The sequence below is a fragment of the Rattus norvegicus genome, chromosome 17, assembly GCF_021556685.1.
Source record: "Rattus norvegicus strain SHRSP/BbbUtx chromosome 17, alternate assembly SHRSP_T2T, whole genome shotgun sequence".
Taxonomy (NCBI): Eukaryota; Metazoa; Chordata; class Mammalia; order Rodentia; family Muridae; genus Rattus; species Rattus norvegicus.
In genome coordinates, this window is record NC_141550.1 from 54,643,635 (window position 1) to 54,668,618 (window position 24,984).

Genomic DNA, 24,984 nt, shown 5'->3' on the forward strand with positions numbered 1-24,984 from the left:
TAAGATTCCTCTCTGCACATTTACAGGTTGTTATGAATATTCTTAAGGGATTGATGTGTCCAGGCCTTTGTATGTCTAGATGAGCAAACTATGTATTATCAGTTGGATCAGAGGTTATCGTGTTGTTTGTTCTTTTAACTTAGGTTCAAGAGAGTGTGTGGTGGCTAGACATGTTGTTCTGCCATGAAATTGGGATGCATATGTCTGGCATGGTGGTGACCTGCCTTGGGAATTAGACAGGTAGAGAGATTGTTGCCAGACTCAGAGAGTAGCCCTGACAGGGTGATATGGGCTAGAGCAAAGTGGCTGAGACACTTTGCTGACTGAGATGAAGGTATCTACCAGATATCTTGGGGCACTGTGGTGCCTAATCTAGGGTGGGGTAAAAGTCAGCTTTTTTAAATACTTTTACAGCAGCACGTTAGTGCATCAGATATCATAGATTCATGAACTAAACCTTATGGCTAGAACTTAATAAAAAACAATAACATTGTGAAACAGGATGTTTTATGTAGCACTCAGTGAGAATGCTTTGTTTACCCTGTTCTGCTAATCTCATTCTCTGTGATTTCAAGTCACCACTCTACCACAGGATCTAAGCTGTACAGGTAATTTTTTAAATAGGCTGATATTTCTTCTGATGAGTTGTGTCTGCATTCCCTCTCAGGGCCCTCCCACTAAGAAATGGAAAGAGGGTAATATTTTTGTTCCCTCATTCACATTTGAAATAATATGGTATAGGCCAATGGATCTGACTTGAAGTATCTCATTAGCCTTCCATGTCCCCACTGTTAAGGCAATATTAGATCAGCCTTAACAACAGACTCATCTAAACTCCTATCATATCTCCAATCATGCTAAACAGACAGAAAGCTTCATATGTGGCCTTACAAATTACCTAAACTGCATTGTGTTCCAATAAGTGCCTTTACTTTCAAAGGAAAAATTATCTTTGTTTCGAGGACTCTGAGTACATTTGGAATAATACAACCTAGTAAATTTCTTCTTTTTCCAACATAACACTATTTAGAAAGACCAGGAAAGGATTTGGAGGATGGACTGTGTCTGGCAAATGAACTGACTAAACTATGTTTGCATCATTCTCTGGATAAAACAGCAATTTTACCATTCTGGTAACATTTTATCCCTTTGCTTCTTTAGAAGCTAATGGCTATAAATGGGTGACTAAAATCCTGGCTCAACAGAATTACCTATACAGTTTGCACAAAGCTTCATGGTTTGCTTGCAAAGATTCTGAAAGGAACCTGGAGAGGAGTTTGTGATTGTTCCAAGTGTTGTTCCAACCTGCCAAGAAATCCTGAACTCTGTCTATTCTCAGACAATAAGGCTTCTGGTTCTGCCAGAACGTATCTTTTTCATTTTACCATATTTCGTAGGATATGATGCTTTGCATAATAAGATCTTGAACATTTCCCATCACAGCCTTTTCTGAGTTCGAGATCCATAAAGCACAACTTGGGTGTGACTTGCGTGATTTATCAGTTGTCCAAGTAGGTGAGAAAAGACTTCCCTGTTATTCTTCCATGACTGTAGAATCTTTCGCTGCCTGATAGCCATTTTATGCAAAGGTAAGGAATGACTCTTACTCATGTACAAAGGGTGCTGCCAAGATCCCAAGGTGGGGATGTTATCCTTTCATAGCTGGATAAAGGAAAGTTGAGATTGGATCATGGGGTGTTATTACAGCTCACTAAATTCATGTGTTAAGTAATGAGGGAACCACAGAATCTCTACTTAATGACGAAAAGGACAGGCTGCTAATTCCTCCGAACACAATGCATTTCCTAGGAAACTGATAACCAAATGTCCTCACAGTTAAATAAAGCATCCGCCCTGCTTCCCCATCTTGGCTATCCCACCCTTAATCAAATCTAAAGCTGAAGAAGCACTGGGATAAATTAAGGCTATGTAGTTTTTAGAGAATGTATTACCTTTATTAATTGTATGTGTATCTGTTTGTGTATGTACACACATATGACTATGTGTATGTATGAATGTCAGACAATGTGTGGAAGTCAGTTCTCTTTCTCTACCATATGGTTCTGTTAGAAATTTGAATTTGTTCAAATTCAAGTGATCATCAGGCTTGACCGTGGGCAATCGTGCCGCTGAGCCATCTTATAAGCCTTGGCTCTGTCCTCTTCCTATTGTGATAAATCAGGGAAATAAAACATAAGAAACATAGGAACATAAGAAATACAAAGCTTGCACCCCAATTCCTTCTTCTCTAATGTGGAGTCTATGAGGTAAATAAGCAAGCACAGAGAAATTGTAAGAAGAAAGCATACTTTTAATAATTTATATTTAGTGAATTTGCATGCAATCTACCATACTCAATTGTTTAGTTTGTTTGCTTTAGGAACCTAAGAAAATTTCTAAATGAAATAATTGACTTAATGAAGATTGGGATATGTTCTTTTTTTGTCTGTATCTTTGAGGTTTTACAGAGTTAGGTCAGTATCTACAGGAGTTTGACTCAACAGGTCAATATTTAAAGATGCCCAGATCTCCCATATGCTGTAAGGCGTTTCTAAATTACCTACAAAATGGAAATAGGATACACATAATTTTTGCTATGTATTATAGAAGGAATAATGGCAAGGAAGGGAAGCCTATGCACTTTCATCATGGAAGCAACCAGTGTAAGGTAAAACTACAAGGCCTGTGATCCGAATCAGGGTGGATCTGTGACTAGGAAACCCACAGCTTCAAAGAGCAGGATGCACAAAATTCTGTGTGAATAGAAACAATGAAATGTGATGAGACAATCTTGCTATACCTGAAACGTTTATAGAAAAATTCCCACCTTTTAAAAATCTACAACTCATATGGAATAGCCTATAAACTGGCTAGACTGCTGCTTATGCCCACTGGGCTAAGCTGACTGGACCTTTCATACCAAGTCAACTGGGAAACTTAATCTCAGCTTCATTTTGTTGTCAAATAAACTTGAAGTTGACATGATCACTATAATATCTGAAAAGTAGATGCAATTTATAGACTTTCTGTCTATAAATTAGTGGCTTTTCCTAGCTTCTGGCATCTGAGAAAGTGCACTGTGGAGTTCATACATCTTTAGAGAAAACCTTTATATGTCCTCTAGGCATTGAGAGTCACCTTCAAAGACGGAAAAGACATTGAAACTGAACAGAGAATTCCCCGTGGCCTACAGGAAGGAAGTGCTACTGGTCAACTGGTTACTGCTTTGGGTAAACACATATAAGGATGAGGGCAGGACAATGTTTAGCACAGAGGAGCAGCAGATGGGTTCCTGGCAGTAAAGCCTCAAGCAACAGGTCCCACTCATAAAGAGCCATGGTATACTTGTAGGAAACAGCTGACCCTTACTTCAAGAGTTTCCCAGACATGACAGACCAGAAAAAACTTACATATCTTCCCATTATCCCTTAAATAATAAATTTTTTTTCCTTTATTAACTTGAGTATTTCTTATTTACATTTCGATTGTTATTCCCTTTCCCGGTTTCCAGGTCAACATCCCCCTAACCCTCCCCCTCCCCTTCTCTACGGGTGTTCCCCTCCCCAGCCTCCTCCCATTACCGCCCTCCCCGCAACAATCACTTTCACTGGAGGTTCAGTCTTGGCAGGACCAAGGCTTCCCTTTCCACTGGTGCTCTTACTAGGCTATTCATTGCTACAGTTGCTACAGCCATGGTGATCCAAGCAGCCTCCAGACACCAGCAGCACTTCCAAGGAGATGTTCAAGTACAGTATGATTTTCTCCCAACTCCTCCCTTACCTGGCCAAGTGAGCGCAGCTCAGGCTTCTGTGGGTGTCAGTACACTTCCACAGAGATAAAAGGACTTTAATGACAAGATTGTTCCTGATTTCCAAGGTAGCTCTACGAATTGTCTTGTTCCTGTCTTTCTGATCTTCAAATGCTAATATGTCACCTGGACTTTTTGACCAGGCTAAGTGTAAGTCATGTGGTACATAAAGAAAACAAAACAAAACAAAACAAAACAAAACAACCATTTCAAAGAAATAAAGACAATTTCCAACATTTACATGGGCTATACTTTATAGATCTGTTCCAACATGGTTGAAATAAAAGTTAAAACCTGATGTGCAGTTTTAAGTCATATCCTTTTGGGTCAATACTTGTATCTGAATTAAAATTTTGTATTTTCTTCACCTGAATGGGTTCAGTTGGCCTAATTCACTTTTCTTTAAATTATTTTCTATTTACTCTTTGATATGTAATACATATGCAATACATACAGATATACAATGTAGTTTGAGAAATCAACCCCTTATTCTCCTCCAGTTCTTCCCAGATTGACCAAATCTACATCCACCTACCAATTTTTTGACTTACTTTATTTTAAATAACCTGTGCAACTAGTGCTGTCTGTGTAGCATGGGCAACACTGTACTGGGGGCTACACTCTTGAAGAAAAATGACTCTTCTTCCCCTAGGAAGGAAATGTTATAAATAATGTCTCAGTTATGGCTGTGCCTTGTGAGGCCCCAGCCCACCCCTATACTGGGGTATTGATTGGTTTGATCCTGTGCAGGTCTTATGAGGGATACAATCTGTGTTGGTGCCCATAAAATAGTGTCACAGAAGTCTCTGAAGCATTTCTCTTAACCCCATGTTCCCCAGAATCTTTGTGCTATTCTCTTAGCTTTCTGGATGAGTATATGCCCTGTGTTAGGGCTGAGCACCTCAGACTCATTTACTCTTTGCTTGTTAACTAGTTGTGGCTCTCTCTATGCATTAATGTGGCCATGGGGAGAGGGCTTCTTCAAAAAGAGCTGCGAGCTGGATTAAACTTTAATAAGTATAAAGCAAAGTATTTAGAAAGCAATTTGAGTCCATGTCCACTTAGCAAAGTAATGCTAGAAATTTCTCATATAATGCTGATAATTTCACCTACGAGATTGTTGTCAAGTTTATAGAACCAGGTATGAAATCCCTTCCTTGGAGTGGACCTTAAATCCAATCACGAAATAGTTATCCACATAACATTACGCTACTATTAAGCCTTATTTTGCCAGATCAATAGTTATTAATGCTTGCAGGATTTAGACCTGGATAAGGCTGTTGACTTTTCTCTCTGAAGCAACCTACAAAGACAACACTTTCAGATACATGAATTGTAGCCGGCAGGGAGGAAACTTGTAGTCAGTATCAGCTTGACAGTTTCTATTCCTCATGACCAAAGTCTGTGTTATCTTCAGAAATGGGGTCCTACCATCGGGTTCTGATAGACAACCAAATGCAGTAACAATAGCTCAGAATGTTAAAGGCTTCCAGGAATTCTCGTGAGCAACTTTTTTTTTTTTTTTTTATTAATTTGGTCAATGGCATCTCTTTTCAGTGAAAGATCTTTTGCTTTCATTGATTTAGTTTTAATTGTTTTTCTGTTTATTTTAGCTTGTGTTTCATTAACTTCTCCTGTTATCTGTGTTACTTCTTCTTGTCTCTAGCTTTTGATACTCATTTTTTTGTCACCAATGAGTTATGGTGAGTCATCAGGCCTTTTAAGATCTTATTTATTTGTTTATTTTTTAAAAACTAGACACTTGGAGCGACAATCTTCCCTCTTAAGAATGAATGCTGCCATTGTATGCTTGAGTATGTCATTTTCATTTCCATTTCACTCTAGGAATTTTTAACTTTTTAAATCTTTTTTCACTGATTCAGTCATCATTCAACAGTATGTGATTTAATCTCAATGACTGCCTTTATTTTCTACAATTTCTCTTGTTAATTTCTAGCTTCATTCAATATTGTCAGATAGACTAGAGAGCACTATGTTTATTCTCTATTCTTTGGTTGAAGGATAGCTAAATTTTTCTAGTTTCTGGCTATTATGAATAAAGTTGTTATGAACACAGCTGGGCAAGTGTCCTTGTGGTATGATGAAATATCTTTTGGTTATGTGTCCAGAAGTATTATATAGCTGGGTCCTGAGGCAGAAGTATTCCCAATTTTCTGAGAAACTACAAACTTGAGTCCCAAAGAGGTTGTATAAGTTTGTACTTCTACGTGCAATAGAGGAATGTTCCCCCTTCCTACACACGCTCACCAGCATGTGCTGACACTTGAATTTTTTATCTGATTCATATAACATGGAATTTCAGTCATTTTAATATGTATTTCCCTGATGATTAAGGATCTTGGATATTTTGTTAATTGCTTTTGGGACATTAGAAATTCCTTGGTTAAGAATTCTCTGTTTAGCTCTATATCCCACTTTTTAATTGAGTTACTTAGGTTCTTGGTGTTTAATTTCTTAGTTCATTATCTTTCTGGATATTAGCCTCTGTTGGATGCAGAGTTGGTAAACAGTCCATTCTGTGGACTGCTGTTTTGTCCTATTGATGGTGCTCTTGGCCTTACAGAAGCTTTCCAGTTTCGTTTATTAACTGTTGATCTGTTCAGGAAGTTAACTCCTGTGCCAATTTGTTCAAGGCAGTGACCAAAATTCTCTTCTATTAGATGTAGTGTATCCTGCTTTATGTTAAGGCCTGTTGTCCACTTTCCTTGAGTTTTGTGCACGGTGATTAATATGAATCTATTTCAATACAATTAGACTAGCACCACTTGCTGAATATGCTTTCTTTTTCTCCACCTTATGGTTTTGTTTTCTTTGTCAAAAATCAAGTATCTGTAGATGGGTGGGTTTATTTCCGAGTCTTCGATTCTACTCCATTGAACAACCTGTTTTATTTTATCCCAATACCATGTGGTTTTTATTACTATTACTCTGTAGTACAGCTTAAAATCAGTGGTGATTCCTCCAGAAGTCCCTTTTTATTTTCAGGATCTTTTAGGATTGTTTTAGCTATCCCAGGTTTTTTGTTTTTCCATATGAAGTTGAGAATTATACTTTTAAGGTTTGTAAAACATTGTTAAAATTTTGATGAAAAGTACATTGAATCTGCAGATTGTTTTGGTAAGATGACCAGTTTTACTATGTTAATCCTATGGATCCTTGAACATGGGAGATCTCTCCATCTTCTTTAATTTATTTCTTTAGAGATTGGAAGTTTTTATATAGATCTTTCACTTGCTTGGTTAGAGTCACACCAAGATATTTTATGTTATTTGTATATATTGTGAAGGATGTTGTTTCACTAATTTCTTTTTCAGCCTACATATCATTTGTGTAAAGAAGGGTTACTGAATTTTGAAAGTTAATTTTATAGCCAGCCAACTTTCTGAAGGTGTTTATCAGCTGTAGGAGTTTGCTAGTAGAATTTTTGGCGTCCAGAAGTGTTATAGCTTGATCTTGGGTATAAGTATTCCCAATTATTCGAAAAACCACCAAATTCATTTAGAAAGAGATTGTATAAATTTGTACTTCCACCTATTATATGATGTATACTACAACATAATCTGAAAATAGTGATACTTTGACTTCTTCCCTTCTAACTTGTATCCTTTTGGTTTCCTTTCATTGTCTTATTGCTCTAGCTGGAAATTCAAGTAGTATGTTGGATAGATACTGAGAAAGTGGTAAGCCTTGTCTTTTTCCTAATTTTAGAGGAGTTGCTTTATCTTTCTCCCCATTTAATTTCATGTTGGATGTTGTCTTGCTGTATATTGCCTCTGTTATCTTTAAGTATGCACTATATATCCCTGATTGCTCTAAGACTTTTAACATAAAGATGCTGGATTTTGGCAAAGAATATTTCAGCATCTAATAAGATGACCATGTAATTTTTTTCATTTAATTTACATGTTGGATTACATTGATGTGTTTTGGTATATTGAACCATCCCGAATCCCTAGGAAGAAGCCTACTTGATCATGATAAAGTGTATCTTCTTGGATTCAGTTTGCCAGTATTTTGCTGAGAATTTTTGTATCAATGCTCTCAAGAGAAATTGGTCTGAAATTTTATTTTCTTGCTGAGTATTGAGTGTAGTTTATGTATCATGGTGTTGGGGGCCTTATGATTTGGCAATATTACTTCTGTTTCTATTTTGTGGGAAATTTTAGGAGTCATGTTATTAGCTCTTCTTTGCAAGTCTGAAAGAATTCTGCACTAAAGCTATCTGGCCCTGGGCTTTTTGTTGCTGTTGTTGAGAGATTCTAAATGATGACCAAGGCAGTGAGGCAAGAAGGAATGGGTGGGTGAGGGAACACCCTCATAGAAGCAGGGGGAGGGGGATAGGATAGGGGGATTATGGAGGGGAAACCAAGAAAGGGGATAACATTTGAAATGTAAATATAAAAATCCAATAAAAAAAGAAAGTCTGAAAGAATTCTGCATTAAAACTATCTGGCCCTGGGCTTTTTGTTACTGATGTTGGGAGATTCTAAATGACTGCTTCTATTTCCCTAGGAGTTATAAATCTATTTAAATTGTCTATCTGATCTTGAGTTAACATTTTGTAAGTGATATCTATCAAGAAAATCATCTATTTCATTTAAAATTTCTAATTTTGTGGAGTACAGGCTTTGGAAGTAAGATCTAATCATTTTTAAATTTCCTCAGTTTCTTTTGTGTCTCCCTTTTTATTTCTGGTTTTGTTTATTTGAATACTGTCTCTCTACCTTTTATTTTGGTTGGATTATGTTTTGTCTACCTTGTTGATTTTTTCAAACAAAACAAAACAAAACAAAACAAAAACAGAAACAAAAAGTAGCCTGCTTGCCTTGGAGTTTCCTTTTAGTATTTTCTATAGGGTAGAATTTATGAGTAGATATTGTTTAAATTTGGTTTTGTCATGGTATATCTGGTTTTCTCCAACTATTGTGATTCAAATTTGCTAGGTATGGTAGTCTGAGCTGAAATTTGTGGTCTCTTAGAGTCTACAAGGCATCTGTCCTGGCCCTTCTGACTCTCAGAGACTCTGCTGAGAAGTTGAATGTAATTCTGATAGGTCTGCATTTATGTGCTACTTGGTCTTTTTCCCTGAACCCTTTAATATTTTTTTCTTTATTCTGTACATTTGGTACTTATATTATTATATGGCTGGAAGAATTTCTTTTCATGTCCAATCTTTCTGATGTTCTGTAAACTTGTGTGTTTGTCTTTCTTAGGTTGGGAAAATTTTCTTCTATGATTTTCTTGAGTCTGGGGCTTGTAGCTGGGACTCTTCTAGTTCTTCTATTCTTATTGTTCATAGAGTTGGTCTTTTTACAGTGTCCCAGATTTCTTGGGTGTCTTGTGCTGTGAACTGTTTAAATTTAGGATTTTCTTTGTTATATCAATTTCTTCAATTGTAACTTCTATGCCTGAGACTCTCTCTTCCATCTCTTGTCTTCTGTTCATGATGCTTGCGTCTGCAGTTCCTGTTCTCTTCTCTAGGTTTTCAGTCTCCAGTATGTCCTCAGTTTGTGTTTTCATTATTGTTTTTATTTCCATTTTCAGTTCTTGAACAGTTTTCTTCCTTTCCTTCACCTGTTTGATTGTGTTTTCCTGCAGTTCTTCATTCATTTCCTCTTTAAAGGCCTCTATCATCTTTGTAAGATTGGATTAAGCTTGTCTTCTTGTGCTTCTGCTTTGTTAGGATATCCAAGGGTGGCTGTAGCAGGATAGCTGTGCTCTGGTGCCTCATATTGCCCTGTCTCTTGTTGATTGTGTTCTTACACTGTCCTTTAGCCATCTGGATGTTCCTGATGCCAGCAGGACATCTCATGGAGGCAGGCAAAAGATCTCAGGAAACAACATACTTCTGCTCATCTCTGCTGGTTATACCCCAGGTAGACTGGGCAGGCAGGGAATTTGATTTGATGATTTTGATTGAAGGAACAATAGTTATTCTGAGGATCTTACCTTAAATTTTACATAACTTTTATCTCTTGATGTATTCATCATATTTTTTGTTCTGTATGTTTAGTTTTTCTTAGTAATTATATAGTATGATGTGTTTATTTCCTGGCCCTTCCATGATTTTTTGGCAATAGCTCTTTTATCTTTAAGAACATCTCTTTGCTGATATTTAGAAATATTTCTTTTGTCTTTATTAGAGAGATTTATACAGATTTAACACTAATTTATTTTTTCTTTTCTGACTATAATTCATGTTACATTTTTCCTCTGTATAATGTCCAAAAGTTCTTATGTATTTTATTTACACAATTATGCATATGAGTTGAAAGAAAAGGAAAGTCAGAGATAAACAAGCACATCACGAATCGTGATTAGTATTAGGTTACTAGATGGGACCCCAAAAAAGTGGGTATAAACAAGTGGCAAAAGAAAGATGGAGGTGAGTAAGAGTTTTAGCTAATGATTTTTTTTAAGGAGGAGGATAAAGAAGTGGTCTTGTAGCACATAAATGTAAGAGAAAAGGGTGTGGAAAGAGTAAAAAAGGAGAGAAAAACAGTAAAAATAAAGACAGAATGAGAGAGAGAGAGAGAGAGAGAGAGAGAGAGAGAGAGAGAAAAGAAGAGAAGATAAAATATGTGCCCAGTAAAAGAGAGTAAAAGAGAGGGCAAGATGCTACCCATAGTATTCTAGCACGAAGATTTAGCAGTCAGCAGGAAAATAAGTTCTAAGTGGAGATACACAATAGTGAAGATAGTAGCCTGAATACTGTTTTGGTCTCCTGTTGCTATCCACTGCAGTATCCTGCTGATTTTTTTTAACCAGTTTTGTTCTCTTTTGGATTTTCAACTTCTACTTCTGTGTGAGGTTTCCTTGTGGCAGTGCTTGACGGCATGCTGTGTACTGATTATACTCAGGAACACTCTGCCCAGCTGCAGTTGCTGTGAACCCAGAGGACAGGCAGCATGGGTGCCCAAATGATTCACACAGTTGCATCATTCCCTTTGGGGTGATGATAATGGTCATGGTGGCAGTCACTGTAGACCTCTTCTCTAGAATCCTTACCAGCACAGTTTTGACAGATACCCTAGAAGTCTTTTAATGTCACTTGAAGCTGACTGCCAAGGTCTTCTGAATTCTTCAGCTAATGTAGCCATCTGCATTGGACATAGACACAGCAACATGTCTGAGTTAGACAGTGTGGTGGTTTAAATGAGAATGGCCTCAACAAATTCCCTTGTTGGAATATTTGGGCTGCAGTTGGTGGATATTTGAGGGAATGGGATTAGGAGGTATGCTCTTTCTGAAGGAAGAGCAGTCACAGTGGCCAGCTTTGAGGCTTCAAAAGCCTCCCAGCATCGGCAGTGAACTCTTTATTTCCCTATTTGTGTTTCACCTATGATCACTTAGCTGTCCTTGCCATCGTACCCTACTCTGTCAATATGGACTTTAGCGATCTGAACCTGTAAGTCTCACATGATGTTTTTATCACAGCAATAGAAAAGTCATTAATACAAATGGTAAAAGAAGTGTGTTGGGGTATTGAGCATGTGGACTCTGGCAACTGGAACAGCTAATGGAGTGAGGTAATGCTTCTGTTCCCTTTGTTTCCCTAACTAATCAGTCACTCCTTCCAACATGGCTTCCAGAATGAAGGCTCATCCAGAAGTCCTCATACATTTTTATTTAGATTTAGAAAAGGTTTGTAGCAACTCTTAGTATGCACAGCATCACAGTATATGCTTATGGTAAATATTATGTTGAAGAAGTATGAAATTATCCTGTTGACTTGTATCCCAGTTATACTGACTTTCCCACAGTGTTTTCTCATAGGTGCAAGAGAGGGACTCTGAACTGATATGAAGAGGAGCACTTCTAAAGCTTCATTCTTTGCAAGTAGAAATCACTACCCCTAGTTTTATTTTCCTTTTGAATAACAAATGTTAATGATAACTCAGAATCTATCGTGAGATGCTTTGAACTTGGAAATGTTCCAAACACAGAGTTTGTAATTTTTGAATTGTATTTAGTATTGTTGCTCATGTGTAAACTGTAGTTTCTCTGTGTGTGGCTATAGGTTTTGCTGTTGATAATATGAATGTAAGTAATATGGTTTATGTCTTTGGAGTATTCTCAATCAAACAGAAAAGCTATAAAACATTTTAAGTATCACATGTTCTGATGATATGTCTATGGTCTAATATAGACTCCAAGAAAGAAATTAAACTTAAAGAAGCAGTTATGCATATATATCCTACAGAATATGATTCTTAAAGGAAACATTTGCTTGAAGAGTTGAGATGAATTTATGCCATAAAGAAACAGTAGGAAATGAGTCTGGAAAGAAACTCAAGGAGGACATCTAGACACAAACTTAAGTGGGGCCAGTGTGCAGGATTTATATATATGACCCTTTTATAAGTACTAGGAAGCACTGAGAGATTTTAAGGAAAGAGGTATCCTATGTCTGTGTTCCTCTTTCTCCATCATTTTGCCAGCATTTGCTGTCAGTTGTTTTGTTGATCCTAGCCATTATTACTGAGGAAAGATAAAATTAGATGTTGTTGGGGTTGGGGATTTAGCTCAGTGGTAGAGTGCTTGCCTAGCAAGCGCAAGGCCCTGGGTTCGGTCCCCAGCTCCTAAAAAAAAAGAAAAGAAAAAAAAGATGTTGTTGTCATTTGCATTTCCCTAATTGCTAAGATGATGAACACTTTTGAGGTATTCCTTAATAATTTTATTTCTTCTACTGAAAAAAAACTCTCCATTTTGACCCACACCATTTGTTTTAATTGAGTCATTTGTTACCTTGACTCTCTCTCTTTTTTTTTGTTTTGTTTTTTTGTTTTGTTTTGTTTTTTGTTTTGTTTTTTTTTGTTTCTTATATTCTGGATTTTAATCCTCTGTCAGATGAATATATGGAAAAATTCTCTTCCACTCTATGGGTTCCCTCTTCACTACACTGATTGTTTCTTCATAATGATTTTGTTAATGAGATTCTAGTTGTCAATTGTTTGCCTTAATTCCTGGAAAATGGAGTCCTGTTTAGAAATTAGTTTCCTACACCTAAATCTTGTAGGGTACAGTCAATATTTTCTTTCAATCAGTTTTGCATTTCAATATTCAAATTGAGACCTTTGATACAGTTGGATCTAATTTTGTGTAGGATGATTGCTATATATTTTCTTTCTTTTCCTTCCTTCCTTCCTTCCTTCCTTCCTTCCTTCCTTCCTTCATTCATTCCTTCTCTCTCCCTCCTTCTGTCCCTCCCTTCCTTCCTTTTGTATATTTTTATACCAAACAGGAAATATGAACAGCCACATACTCACCATCTCTGTTCCTCATGAGTCTCAAGAAAGAGGTTCTAGGAACCTATATAGATTTTGTGCACATAGGGAGAGAACTTGCAGCACAACGGGAAGATCCTCAGGGGGCATGTAGGACGGCTGTCTAGACAGTAACAAACTTGTTCTTCATAGCTGCTCACTTTAAGTATAACCCTGGAAAATGGTCATTATAAACGAGAGGTAATTTATGTTATACTTAACAGACCTAGCGAGCTGTCCAGAAAACTGGATATCCAAGTAGGACTATCTCCAAATAATACACATCCTGACCTGAATATTTTAAAAACTGTATCTTTAATGATTTGAAAGGAGTGAAACAGACCAAAAATTTACACTGCTTTAGTGCCTGTTTTGTCTGAAATTTTGCTTTCTTAGCTGTGCCCTTTGCTACTATTCCTTACTACTCTGTGGATGGCTCTCATCTGAGCACACCAGTGCTTTTGTTTTTGAATTTCTGATTTTCTGGGGATGTGTTTAACTTGTATTAACAGGAAGGGTATTTTAGCAGACTGGTTTCCTGCTTCGTGTAAAGAGGGAAGCAGACGGCTTCTCTCCTGGCTGTTGGAAACAGGAATGCTGAGATAAGCGTTAGCATTGCATCTCCCTCTTGCTGTATGACAAATTTCTTTCTACTCAAGAGCCCTTGGTCCTGTTTTCTCATTTGATCTAACACTCTGAACAGGTGTTATGTGTATGTGGTCATAGGTGAATTTTAATGGTATTTCAAGGCATTCTATATAAAAATCCAAGTAATTTCATGGATTGCTTTTGTCAAATAATAAAATTATTTGACATAAGTCTTATTGAAAACAGATGTGGAATATGCAATTCTTACAATTTTAAATATCCTTCCCTGGGGTCCTTTTGACTCATGCCAACCTGAAATCTGAAGTAGAAAGTTTCAGCATCCTTTTTTTTTCCAGGTGTGTTGCCTTTAATATACCGGAAAACTTTGTGGCAAGGAACTCTGAGCTTTAACTAAACCTGTTACCAGAAAGATTCAACCATCACACTGCTAATTAATCAGGAAAGCTTTGTACTTGAGCCAGCCTGCCATTTGCTAGAGCTTCAACACATCAGTGGCTGGAGCCATGGTTTGTAGGTGAGACTGCTTTTGTCACAGAGAGCTCCCATGGCTTGGGCACGTTCAGTTGTTTTCATTTTATTCTGTTCACCAAGACTGCAAATGTTTCACCCCAACTCAATAGAAGGTATTCTCTTGTAGTCATTAAAAATATATGAGTGATTCAGCTACACATTTTTAGCTAGTGCTGTGTTTCTCTATCTCTCTCCACTGGTATCCTTCTCCTTACCATCTTTTCTCTATTGTCTTAGCATTTCTTGGAATCAGCACAACTTGGGGGAATGGCTTATGTATTAGCCAGACATGATATTTCCTTGAAGTGAATGAAAACAAAAGGAAAATATAACCACCCATCATAAAGATGGTTTAGCTTTGTCTATGTACTAAGGAGACTGGAGGAGGAAGTCTTTGTAACTAAAGAGATGCCTTCGAAGGAAAAGAATTCCTAGTCTTGTGGCAATGTGTTCCAGGTGACAGACATCCATTCTATCATATAAACAGGAAAAGCATCCACAATTGTAGAATGGATGTGCTACGTCCTAAATTCATGAGTTGAAGCATCATCTCACAATATGACTCTATTTGAGCAAAGAGATTATAAAGAAGTCATAAAGATAAAGTTCAGACTACAGGATGAGGCATGAACTGATGTGGCTGGTGCTCTGCTTTAAAGGAGAAACACTGGAATTGTCTCTTACCCTATAACATAAATACACACTAAAAAGAGAGCTGTCTGCAAGCTGGGAAAAGGCCTTTAACTAAAATCCTGCCAAATCACCTAGAAATTCTAGCTCTCAGAACTCAACTGTGGAAACAATACTCTGTCATATTTTCGTATAGAAGCCTGATCTAAATAACATGGATATACACTTACATTTTCCTCCCTTCCTCCCTTCACAAACAGCCACTTGTGGTCAGAAATGAATACACTCACCTTTGAATGGTGGACTGTGGAAAGAACTTGAGAGTAGCAGCATTTCTCCTGTCTTCATTCTAAACTATTCTTCTCATATTTTCTTAGAGGAAATAACATTATACAAACATGAGATAATTAAGGGGAAAATTATTTTTTATTTTTCTGAAACTTACATCAGATTTCTCTCAACCATACATATATCCCTTAAACTTCATGGAAGTATTTGCTGAATAATCTGCCCTGAGACTGTTATTAACAACACTAAAATATCTATGCATTTTGTTTCCCATGGCATCTGTGCACCTAGCAGAAGAAGTTGCAAACAAATGGTTGTTGCATGATGAATGATGCCCTATCCATGATCCATGGGCTTCTAAAAAGAGTACTACAAGTGCTCTTCAGATTATATTTTCCCCTCAGATGAAACATCCACTTTCCTGTCAAAAAAAATTGATAAATGTAAATCGCTGCTTTTTACTTTGAAAGTTACACCTGACCCTTTCTTGTAGTTTCTCTGCCAAAGTTACACTAGAAAGCCATCTTGGAAAGCGAGTGAGATAGGAAGGTAAAAGAGAACTTATGTTATGATTTCAGAGAAAGTCAAAGCTACTTGACAAAAAACATGGCTTCTGGAATTCACTAAGATTTTTGAAGGCTCTCCTTTTATATTCTTTTATCTTTCTTTCTTTAATTTTTCTTTCTATTTTTGGTGACCTTGGTAGTATAGTTTATTTTTCATTAATTAATTTATTTATTCACTTTACATTTCAATATCTTCTCCCAGGCACCCTCATCTCATAGCTGCCCCCTCCTTCTCCTCTGAAAAGGCTGATCCCCCTGGGTATCACATAAACACACACACACACACACACACACACACACACACACACACACACACACACTACAGCTCTGGACTCATCCTCTCTCACTCAGCCCAGACAATTTGGACCCAATTAGAGGAAAAGAATCCCTGTAGTTAGGCAACAGATTCAGAGACAGCCTCCTCTCTCTAGTTTTTGGAGGACCTATATAAGATCAAGCTACATGTCTGCTACATATAAGGGGGGTTGGCTAGGTTTACCCTATGCTTATGGTTGGCAGTTCAGTCTCTGGAAGCCCCCGAGGGTCCAGGTTATTTGACTCTGTTGGTCTTTCTGTGGAGTCCCTATCCTCTTCAGGTCCCTCACCTTCTCCCAACTCTTTCAAAAACAAAAACAAAAACAAAAACAAAAAAACAAAAAATGACCTCTTTGAGCTCCATCCAAATAACAATGAGGGTTCAAGTGAGGATAGTTGAATCTGTCTCAGAAGGGGACATAAAATAGGAATTGGAGGAGGATGGAGGAAGGGAACTGGATTGAAGAGGAGGAGATGGAGGAGAGCTGGGTGTATGGGCAAGATCACCATGTATGTGAATAGTAGGGAAGAGAGAGAGAACAGAAATCATTAGAAGTGGGGGCCCTAGAAGCTATGGGCAGTTGTCTATGTGATTGACTCTAGCTGAAACTCCTGGCAGTTGGGGAATATGGATCCTGAAGTGGGCACTTCCTGTAGCCAGTCAAGACTTCCAGTAGAGAGATAAGAACAACAACCCACCCACAAAATTTTCCACCCAAAATGTGTGCTGCCTTACAATATGTGCAGGGACAAAGATAGAGCAGAGATGGAGGGAATGGCCACCCAATGACTGGCCCAAGTTGAGACCCATGCCATGGGCAAGAACCAATCCCTGACACTATTAATGATACTCTGTTTGCAAACTGGCTCCTAGCATAACTGTTCTCTGAGATGCTCCACTCAATAGCTAATGGAAACAGATGCAGAGACCTACAGCCAAATATTAGATGGAGCTTGGGGAGCCTTGTGGAAAGTTTTCTTTACACAGCCTTAAGATCTATGGAGGCCTAATATGTGATATCAATTTAAATTTGAATGAATGCATCAGGATCTATGGTCTGTCTACTGGTTTGCAGATCAGTGGTGGGCAGAAGGTGTGCTAGTTGAATGTCAATGTTTGGTAGTTCACCAATGGGGTAGCAATGCCAACATAGCAATCAAAATTTTAGAGGAGGCAGATCTCTAAGGACAGCCTGGTCTACAAAACAACTACCAAGCCAGCCAGGGATACACAGAGAAGCCCTGTCTTGAAAAACAACTAAACAGAAACAACAAAAAGAAAACTAATAAAAAACAAAAAAAATCAAAATTTTAAAAGAAAGGGAGTCATTGTTAGCCTCAGAACCTTGAGGTAAGGTTACCTAACTCCAAGAAGGTAGGAGAAGAGAGAACGGAGACTTTTAATACTGTGTACTTCTGCCCTAATTAACATTCAGATGTGGCTTAAGAGACCTTGCCAGAGTACTCAGCTTTGAGAATCTTAAGACAGGCAAGAACCTTTCCCCTGGGTTAAAATGGGAAACAAACCATCTCTTATATCTCCACTTCCCCATCTCCAGAGTAAAATGTAAATACTTGTGGTTTAAAATGATCATGTGGGGTAAAGCATGCCCTCACAGGCCTACACGCTGATGTAAATAGAAGAATCTGGGTTACTTTTGTTCTAGGCCTTTACTGGCCACCTGAGGCTGGTGCCACTAAAATTGATCAGATCAGGATAGCCCCTTTTTTGATTTTCCAAGCTTTCTGTGCTTTTTGCCAGCCATGTTTTGTTTCAGGAATGGTTGGGAGGAGAAAGGAAGAAGTATGTCCTCTGTGACCAGAAACTACGTCAAAACACTGATTTGAAATGAATACAAATAGTAAAGATTCCACCTTCTTTCAAACCCAAAGAGTTAAACCAGCATTCAAATGAGCTACATACCAAAGTCTCTAATGGGCTATGTAGAGAGACAGTCACTTGACTGTACTACTCGAAATGAGGTAATAGAACCACAAGTAACTCCATCTCCTTGTAGGTGGTGAACACATTATAAATAAATGATGAGCATACTAAATGAACTCTGAATGACAGGTTTTGGTTTGAACAGAGGCCTTCCCCTACTTTGCAAGTCAGTAAAAAATCTTTCAGAAACAAGTTGACTTTTTGCCCACAGGAAAAAAAAAACTTGTCTCCCAATATTTTCCCATTATGTATTTGGCAAGATCGAGTGTGAGGTGGAGAGCTGAATACACACAACTAAAGAAAATTAGCCTCTAATCGGCCACCAGTGCTTGGCTGACACCCTGGTTGCTGCTTTACAAAAGAGCAAAAAAGAACAGGATGCAATGTTAATAATAATAGCAAATACAACAGACCATCTGAAAAAGAAAACTGTCATTTGACTTCCAGCGTATGTTGATAATCTGGTTAGGTGGTGTTGTTTTTTGTGTTTGTTTGGTTTGTGTTTCTGCTTTTGTTTTGTTTTGTTACTTGACACTACCTTGGGTCAACTAGAAAAAGAATGCTTCCTCCATCAGATTGGCCTGTTGGTGAGTTTATACAACATTTACTTGGTTAATGTTTGATGTGGTAGACAACTGGGGATGATGGCATCCAGGAGCAGATTGTCCTGGCTGGTTAACGAGAACAAGCTGAGCAAGCCACGGAGAGCAAGCATGGCCTCTGCTTCAGTTCCAGCCTCCAGGTTCCTGCCTAAGTTCCTGCCATGTTTTGCCTTGTTGGTGGACTGTTACTTGCAAGTATGAGATGAGTTAATACCTTTACTCTCAAGTTGTCTTGGTTGTGGTGGTTTATCACAGCAACAGAAACCTTACTAAGAGAGGAGACTACAAGGTTAAAGGCAGGGAGCAGTGTTTCTCTTGTAAGAACAATTAGGAACACCAGTTTGAATGTCTTTGTCTTTCTCATTTTCCCTACAGGATTCATTATTTAAACTGTCCTGACTCTCTGTAAATTAATAAGGCAAGTTGCAATGCTCTACCACTTAATCTAGGTCCTCTTTGTGTCCCATGCAGAAGACGCATGAAAGAATTAGGATTTCAGTATTTATCGAAATATTCTAGCGTAGCAGGTTATGTGGCCTTCTAGGGAAGAAGGTAACCCAAGCTTACCTAGCAGCCACTAACTCCATCCCATGGTGATGCTATTCTGATAATGACCTTTATGAAACAGTGAGAAGATATACAGAAACAGGACAAGATTGTTCTTGGTTTTGACAAATTGGTTTGTCTGATCTTTGCTTTCTCTCCAAATTAATTAGGACCAAGCTACATTTAGAGTGATCAAGTCAATTTCTACTTGGCAGAATTTATGGAAATACTGCCATGTCGTACTCTTGCCTTTCACTCAACAAAGAAATCCCCATTATGTATTTGCCAAGACTGAATGTGTGGTGGAGCTGTGATTGGCGACTCTTCGATGTGGCCTGATGGTGCTTGTCTTTTAAACTTGCCATGTCTGAGATCCAAGCCTTGATTTCTTTTTCTGGTCACTATTGGCTGGCTGAGATGTTCTTCTCTTGCCTTTAGTAGGATTCCAGATATCTTTTCCTTGTGTGAATTATCAAAAACTTGTTGCCCTTGGCAGACTAAGTGAGCATTTACATGTCGATTAAAATGGCTTGAACCAAGATACCCTGCTGACTAGTGTAGCATAGGCTGATCGTAGGCTCACACTTACACTTATCACTTAGTACGTGGGCTCTTGCTGTTGGGCCTGTGTTATGTTTTGACAGTGGATTGTCTCCTCATAAATTCAAATCAAAATTTTAATTAATTAAATTTAATGCTAAATTAAGTTTAATGCTAACTATGATAATTTAAGTATAGCGAAGAAAAACATTAAAGAAATAATGTTCTCTCCCAATAACAGGATTAATCTAGTCATGTGATTAATGGATCAATGTTTACTAGATGGTCTTATAGGTGAATCTGTTACAAAAATCCTTTTGTCTTGGTCCCTCCTGCTTTCTTGCCGTGTGATGTCCTGTACTACTTTAAAATGCTGTTAGTAAGAAGGATATCACCAGATCCCCTCTGCTCTGAGCCAGAGTGATGAGCCAAAACAAACCTTTCTTTATAACTTATCCAGCCTATGTTATTGTGTTATTATCAACAGAAAATAGACTAAGACAGCTGAACTGATGGTGAAATTTATCTTTCTGTGCCTCTAGATAAATGTTCCCCGAGAATTTGGCTGTCAGAACAATGTACTTCTTTTCTGAACTCCTTTGACACCTGAGTCAAGTGACTGTAGGGAACCAGAACAGGTTGGGCAGTTTAACTCTTGTTGCCTAATAATTAGATATTAATAACTAATTAATATCTAATTCATTCGTTTCACTCATTTATTTATTTATTTATTCATTCATCCATTCAAATACTAATTTGATACCTCTCAGGTGTCAAGCAAACATGAGTTGCTTGGACATCATATTCATATATGCATATAATGACAAGACATCATGACAGACATGCTTCCAACTTTGAAAGATATAAAATTATGTCAACAGACAAGTTATCAGTGCTAAAGAAGTCATGGCCAGGGTTCTGTAAAAGAAAAGAACGCTGAAGCAGGAAATAGAGTTTGCAATAGGGTAATTGTGATAAAACCCAAAGAAAGAGAGGAAGCCAATATCAGAAATATGTATATTCTGATCTGTGGAATAAAACCAGGATATGCCAAGGCCATGGGGCACAAAGGGAAAGATGCTCTATAGAGACAGAAGAAAGAATTTCGTGTGGAGTGGTGTAAGAAAAGAGAATGCCCAGGATGAGGTTGCCAAAATGAGCACAAAACAAGTCCTTGTATTGTGCACTGTTGATTTTTGGTGCTGTTCTGTATGCAGAAGATAGCATTGGGATGCATTAAGCGAAGTAATACCATATTTTTTGCTTGAGATCTGTAAGGCTCACTTAGCTTGACAGGGCTAGATGCTTCAATAGTGCTGCTCATGCTGTCCTCTGAAGGATTCCACCCAGCAGCTTGTGCAGACAGATACAGACACCCACAGCCAAACAGTGAATGGAGTTTAGGGACTCTTATGGAAGAATAGGAGGAAGGATTAAAAGTATAGGAATTCTACAGGAAGACCAAAAGAGTAAACTAACCTAGACCCTTGGGGGCTCTCAGAGTCTGAACTGCCAACTAAAGAACATGCATGTGCTGGACCTCCCTTCTCATATGTAGCAGATGTGTAGCTTGGCCTTCATGCAGGTCCTGAATAACTGGAATGAGGGCTAGCCCCAAAGCTGTTGCCTAGACTTGGGATATGTTCTACAAGCTGGGCTGCTTTGTCTGGCCTCAGTGGGAGAAGGAGTGGCTAGCCTAGTCATGCACTGACTTGAAGTGCCAGGATAGGGGGGGTCCCAAGGGGTGCCATCTGCTTAGTAAGTGCAGTGCAAAGTTGACACCCTCTGCCATTTGTAGGCATTTGCTTTCCATGTGTCCCCAACAAAATGTTGACTCCCACACCTGTGAGAGGACCTTTCTTGACTTGGCTTTCCTTTGGGATTTTGGACTTTGCAAGAACTGGAACAGCCACTTGAAAATACTCTTGAGACCCTTTTCCCAGACATCTGAAAAAAATGGGTCTTTCAGTCTACTCTTATCCAAGACTCAAACTTAACCCAAACTAACCTTGACATATTGTGATCACTAATTTAAAGACAAGAAATGCTGATTCAAAATGTTTACCAAAGTATAAATATTAAATGTTTTTTTCTCCCAGGTCTCTGGCTTTTACCAGTCCTTTGAAGTTCAGTGGTCTGATGGCCACCATGATGAGCTGGCTGGTGTGTATCCATCATCATTGGTAGGTTTTCCAGGAGACTCTTGGTGAAACCATCCTTGTGGGGCATAGTTCATCTGGTGAAACTCTATTCCCACACACATGCTGGTTACATGGCCAGGTCATATAGAAATGAGAGATTTAGTTGCTCCACTCCTTTATAGTATATCTATGTAATTTCATGAAAGGAGCAGTTGGGAATTTCTACCACACTATTCAGTAACATTTTAAGAAGAAAACATAAATTTTGGTCAAATCATTGCTATAAAGGGAATTTGGAAAGTAACATATACCTAAGGAGCAGACATTAACTTCCTCTAGAACAGAAAAAAAAAGTGTGTAGTGTTGTACAAAGAAATCCTCAGCTATAGTTTGTGCCATCACAAAATGTCATATGGAGAGTGGCTTCAACCACAGAAACTCTATTTCTCATAACAAATTTCACAACTCATTTCAACAACAGAAACTTATTTCACTGAGAAGCCAAGTCAAGGTGCTGTCCAGTTTGCTTCTCCAGTCAGAGCTTCTTCCTGCCTCACAGATAGCTTATCTTTTACTGTGTCGTCACCTAAGACAGTGAGAGAAGCTCAGCCCTACCTTCAGGACTTAATTTAACCCCAACTAGCTCCCAAAACCCTAATCTGCAGATGATATTACATTGAGGGATACATGTTTAACATATAAAACTGAAGGTAGACACTCGAATCTATGTCCTTATTATATACAAATAAATATATTCTTTCTACTTCACAGGTCCCCAAACTTCCTGGTATTTTATTAGAAGCTTTATGTCCCCTTTTCTGCAATGTTCCTTGGGTGCTAAATGCAGGAGCTATGATGTAGATGTATCTGTTGAGGGTGGGCTCCCCACAATCTGTTGATCTCTGCATTGTGTCCTGTTTTCTGTGATGGCCTCCATTCGCAATAAAGAGAGGCTACTTTGGTGAGGGGTGGTAGCTACCTGCCTTTTATTTGTAAGATTTGTTTTAAGTAATAGGGTGTGATTTCTTTTTAGAGAAGCTAAAATTGGTTGCTGAGTAGAAAGTGTACTATTTGGTATTTGGGGATATCTGTTAGGACCATTTGATGTATGGGTTGTTTAATTACAATGTTCTTCTGGATTTTGTTGCATTATTTTGTTGGGGTTTTTTTTGGGGGTTGTCCAGATGACTTGTTTATGGGGGAAAGTGGAGTTGAAACCATTCACTGTTAGTGAGTTAGAATTAATCTATGATGTTAAGCCTTGTAGTATGATTGTAAGAAATTAGGTGGTCTGGAACAATGTCTGGAGGCAGAAGGATAGCATGTGTGGGCCTGAGTCTTGGACACTTTCCATATTGGGCTGGCACACAGATTGTGAGACCAAAGCTAGGCTCGAGGGTCAAGCACAGTGAAGATTCCAGGAACTCATTAGGCTGGGCCTGCATACAAGTGTTCATCCCAGGCTAGGCCTGGAAGTTGTATATGAAACAGCTGAGATCAGGCCAACCCACCAGACTTGCCTGGAGCATAGAATTTGTGACAAGGGCCAACCCTAGAGGTGGAGAGCTGCCCAGGCAGGACTCACAGATATGGTTGGCCCAAAACACGTGCAACCAGGGCTAGGTTTGGAAATTGGGGCAGGTACAGACAGGTTAGCATTTAGGGAGCTCAGTTTACTGGAGCAGAACATAGCTAGTCCTGGAGGGCAGATGTGGTACAGGTGTGCTAGGAGCTTAGTAACAACAGAACTATTCTTACTGGAAAGTCTTCACATTTTCTCAAGCCATCCATAGTGCTTATTTTTGGTTCACTGTTGTATTCAATAATGACTTGCAGCATGGATCACGGCTAGCTGAGATGTGCAAATGAATGTGGACTGTGCTAAGAAGTCACATCAAAATGAGTGTTTTAGTAATCTGCTCTGAAAGCCAGTGAAAACACAATGAGCAACTCTTCACTGCTGAGATGGGAAAATACAAGAGTCTTCCCAGCTCATGCCACTCAACACCACGGCTTCATCATTTATTACAGAGCAAAGCAAACAAAGCCACTGACTCTAATCCTTAATGAGTATATGCGACTCTGATAATATTTATCAGGTTTATTTGTTTGAGGGTGACTGAAATGAAAAGAAAATAGTGCAGCTTTTGGTCATTAGTCTCCTCTGACGTGTGCTGCAATTCTAAGGAAAACACTCGTGACCTATTTTTAGCAAGTACCTTCATCCGCAGAAGCACTAATCACTGAAGAGTAATCCTTGCGATGGAAAACACAAAATTCCCAGAATTAAACTTTCTTGCTCATCTGTTTTCTGCTCACAGGAAGTCTATCAACACCCTCATGTCTCATCATCGAGGACTGAGTTAATGAAGCAATTCTGCCGACCAGGCTGCCTTCATTTTCTTCTTTGCTAAATTGGGTTCCTCCCAGCCCAGAAAAATTGGAAAGGTCCCCTCCTTCAGGAATCCCTTACTATGTCAATCCTTTTGACCAAAAATGTTAATACTTTTATATTATTTGAACTTCACCTATCAGTTCATTCTGTTCTCTTTTTAATTAAACATTTTTTACAGACTCAAAGAAAGATGATAAGGTTACTCATTGTTTCATGTTTCATGGTCATGATATCTGGAGTTAGGGACATGTATTGTAAAGTCCTATGATCGTGGTGTCTGGAGTAAAGGGTAGATAAATAAAGAAGCTGCAGTTTCTTCCTCACAAGGCTACAGGTGTGGAATGCTGCAGTTTGGCCTGTCGGAGACTTGAAATCAGAATTGCTGAGATTTCCCACATGAAATCACCAAGAGATTGGATCCAGTAACATTCCTTTATGGAGACTAAGGGGAAGGTCGAAAGACAGCAACTGAGACTGCTCTTGAGGTGCCTCAGAAGGTGACAAGGCCTATCGTTGAAGCTGTTATTGTGTGACATTTTGGTGGTATAGCTGCCCATAAATTTCTCATTCTCATGTAGACAATCCCTTATTCCTCTTTCTGAAAATAAACCCAATTAATTCCATTGGTTCACGAGGTTCTATATCTTAAATTGATTAATTATTTGGTCTGTCATTAGTGTAGTATCTGGGATAAAGAGATGTTTGTTTATAATTTCACAGGAAAAATTAATACAATAGTTAAATAACTCATTAAGATATGATACATTAATAGGTTCAATAAATAGTCATTGGTATCTGAGGG

General features: G+C 38.3%; 1 protein-coding gene across 3 annotated transcripts; it reads left to right on the plus strand.

Annotated features, from left to right (window-relative positions):
* The first annotated feature begins 5,328 nt into the window (after window positions 1-5,328).
* LOC108348564 (uncharacterized) lies at window positions 5,329-24,371 on the plus strand. 3 transcript variants are annotated; one of them, XR_015641700.1, is made up of 5 exons: window positions 5,329-5,511; window positions 11,593-11,664; window positions 20,189-20,284; window positions 21,746-21,829; window positions 24,109-24,371. XR_015641700.1 is itself a non-coding variant. In XM_087591862.1 (3 exons), exons 1-3 carry the CDS (start codon window positions 18,600-18,602, stop codon window positions 24,199-24,201), a joined length of 333 nt encoding a protein of 110 aa, XP_087447988.1. In that variant the 5' UTR covers window positions 18,563-18,599; the 3' UTR covers window positions 24,202-24,371. The 3 variants fall into 3 exon arrangements, 1 of the variants encoding a protein (XP_087447988.1); XR_015641701.1 differs by lacking the exon at window positions 5,329-5,511 and adding an exon at window positions 14,040-14,218; XM_087591862.1 differs by lacking the exons at window positions 5,329-5,511; window positions 11,593-11,664; window positions 20,189-20,284 and adding an exon at window positions 18,563-18,755.
* The last annotated feature ends 613 nt before the right edge of the window (window positions 24,372-24,984 follow it).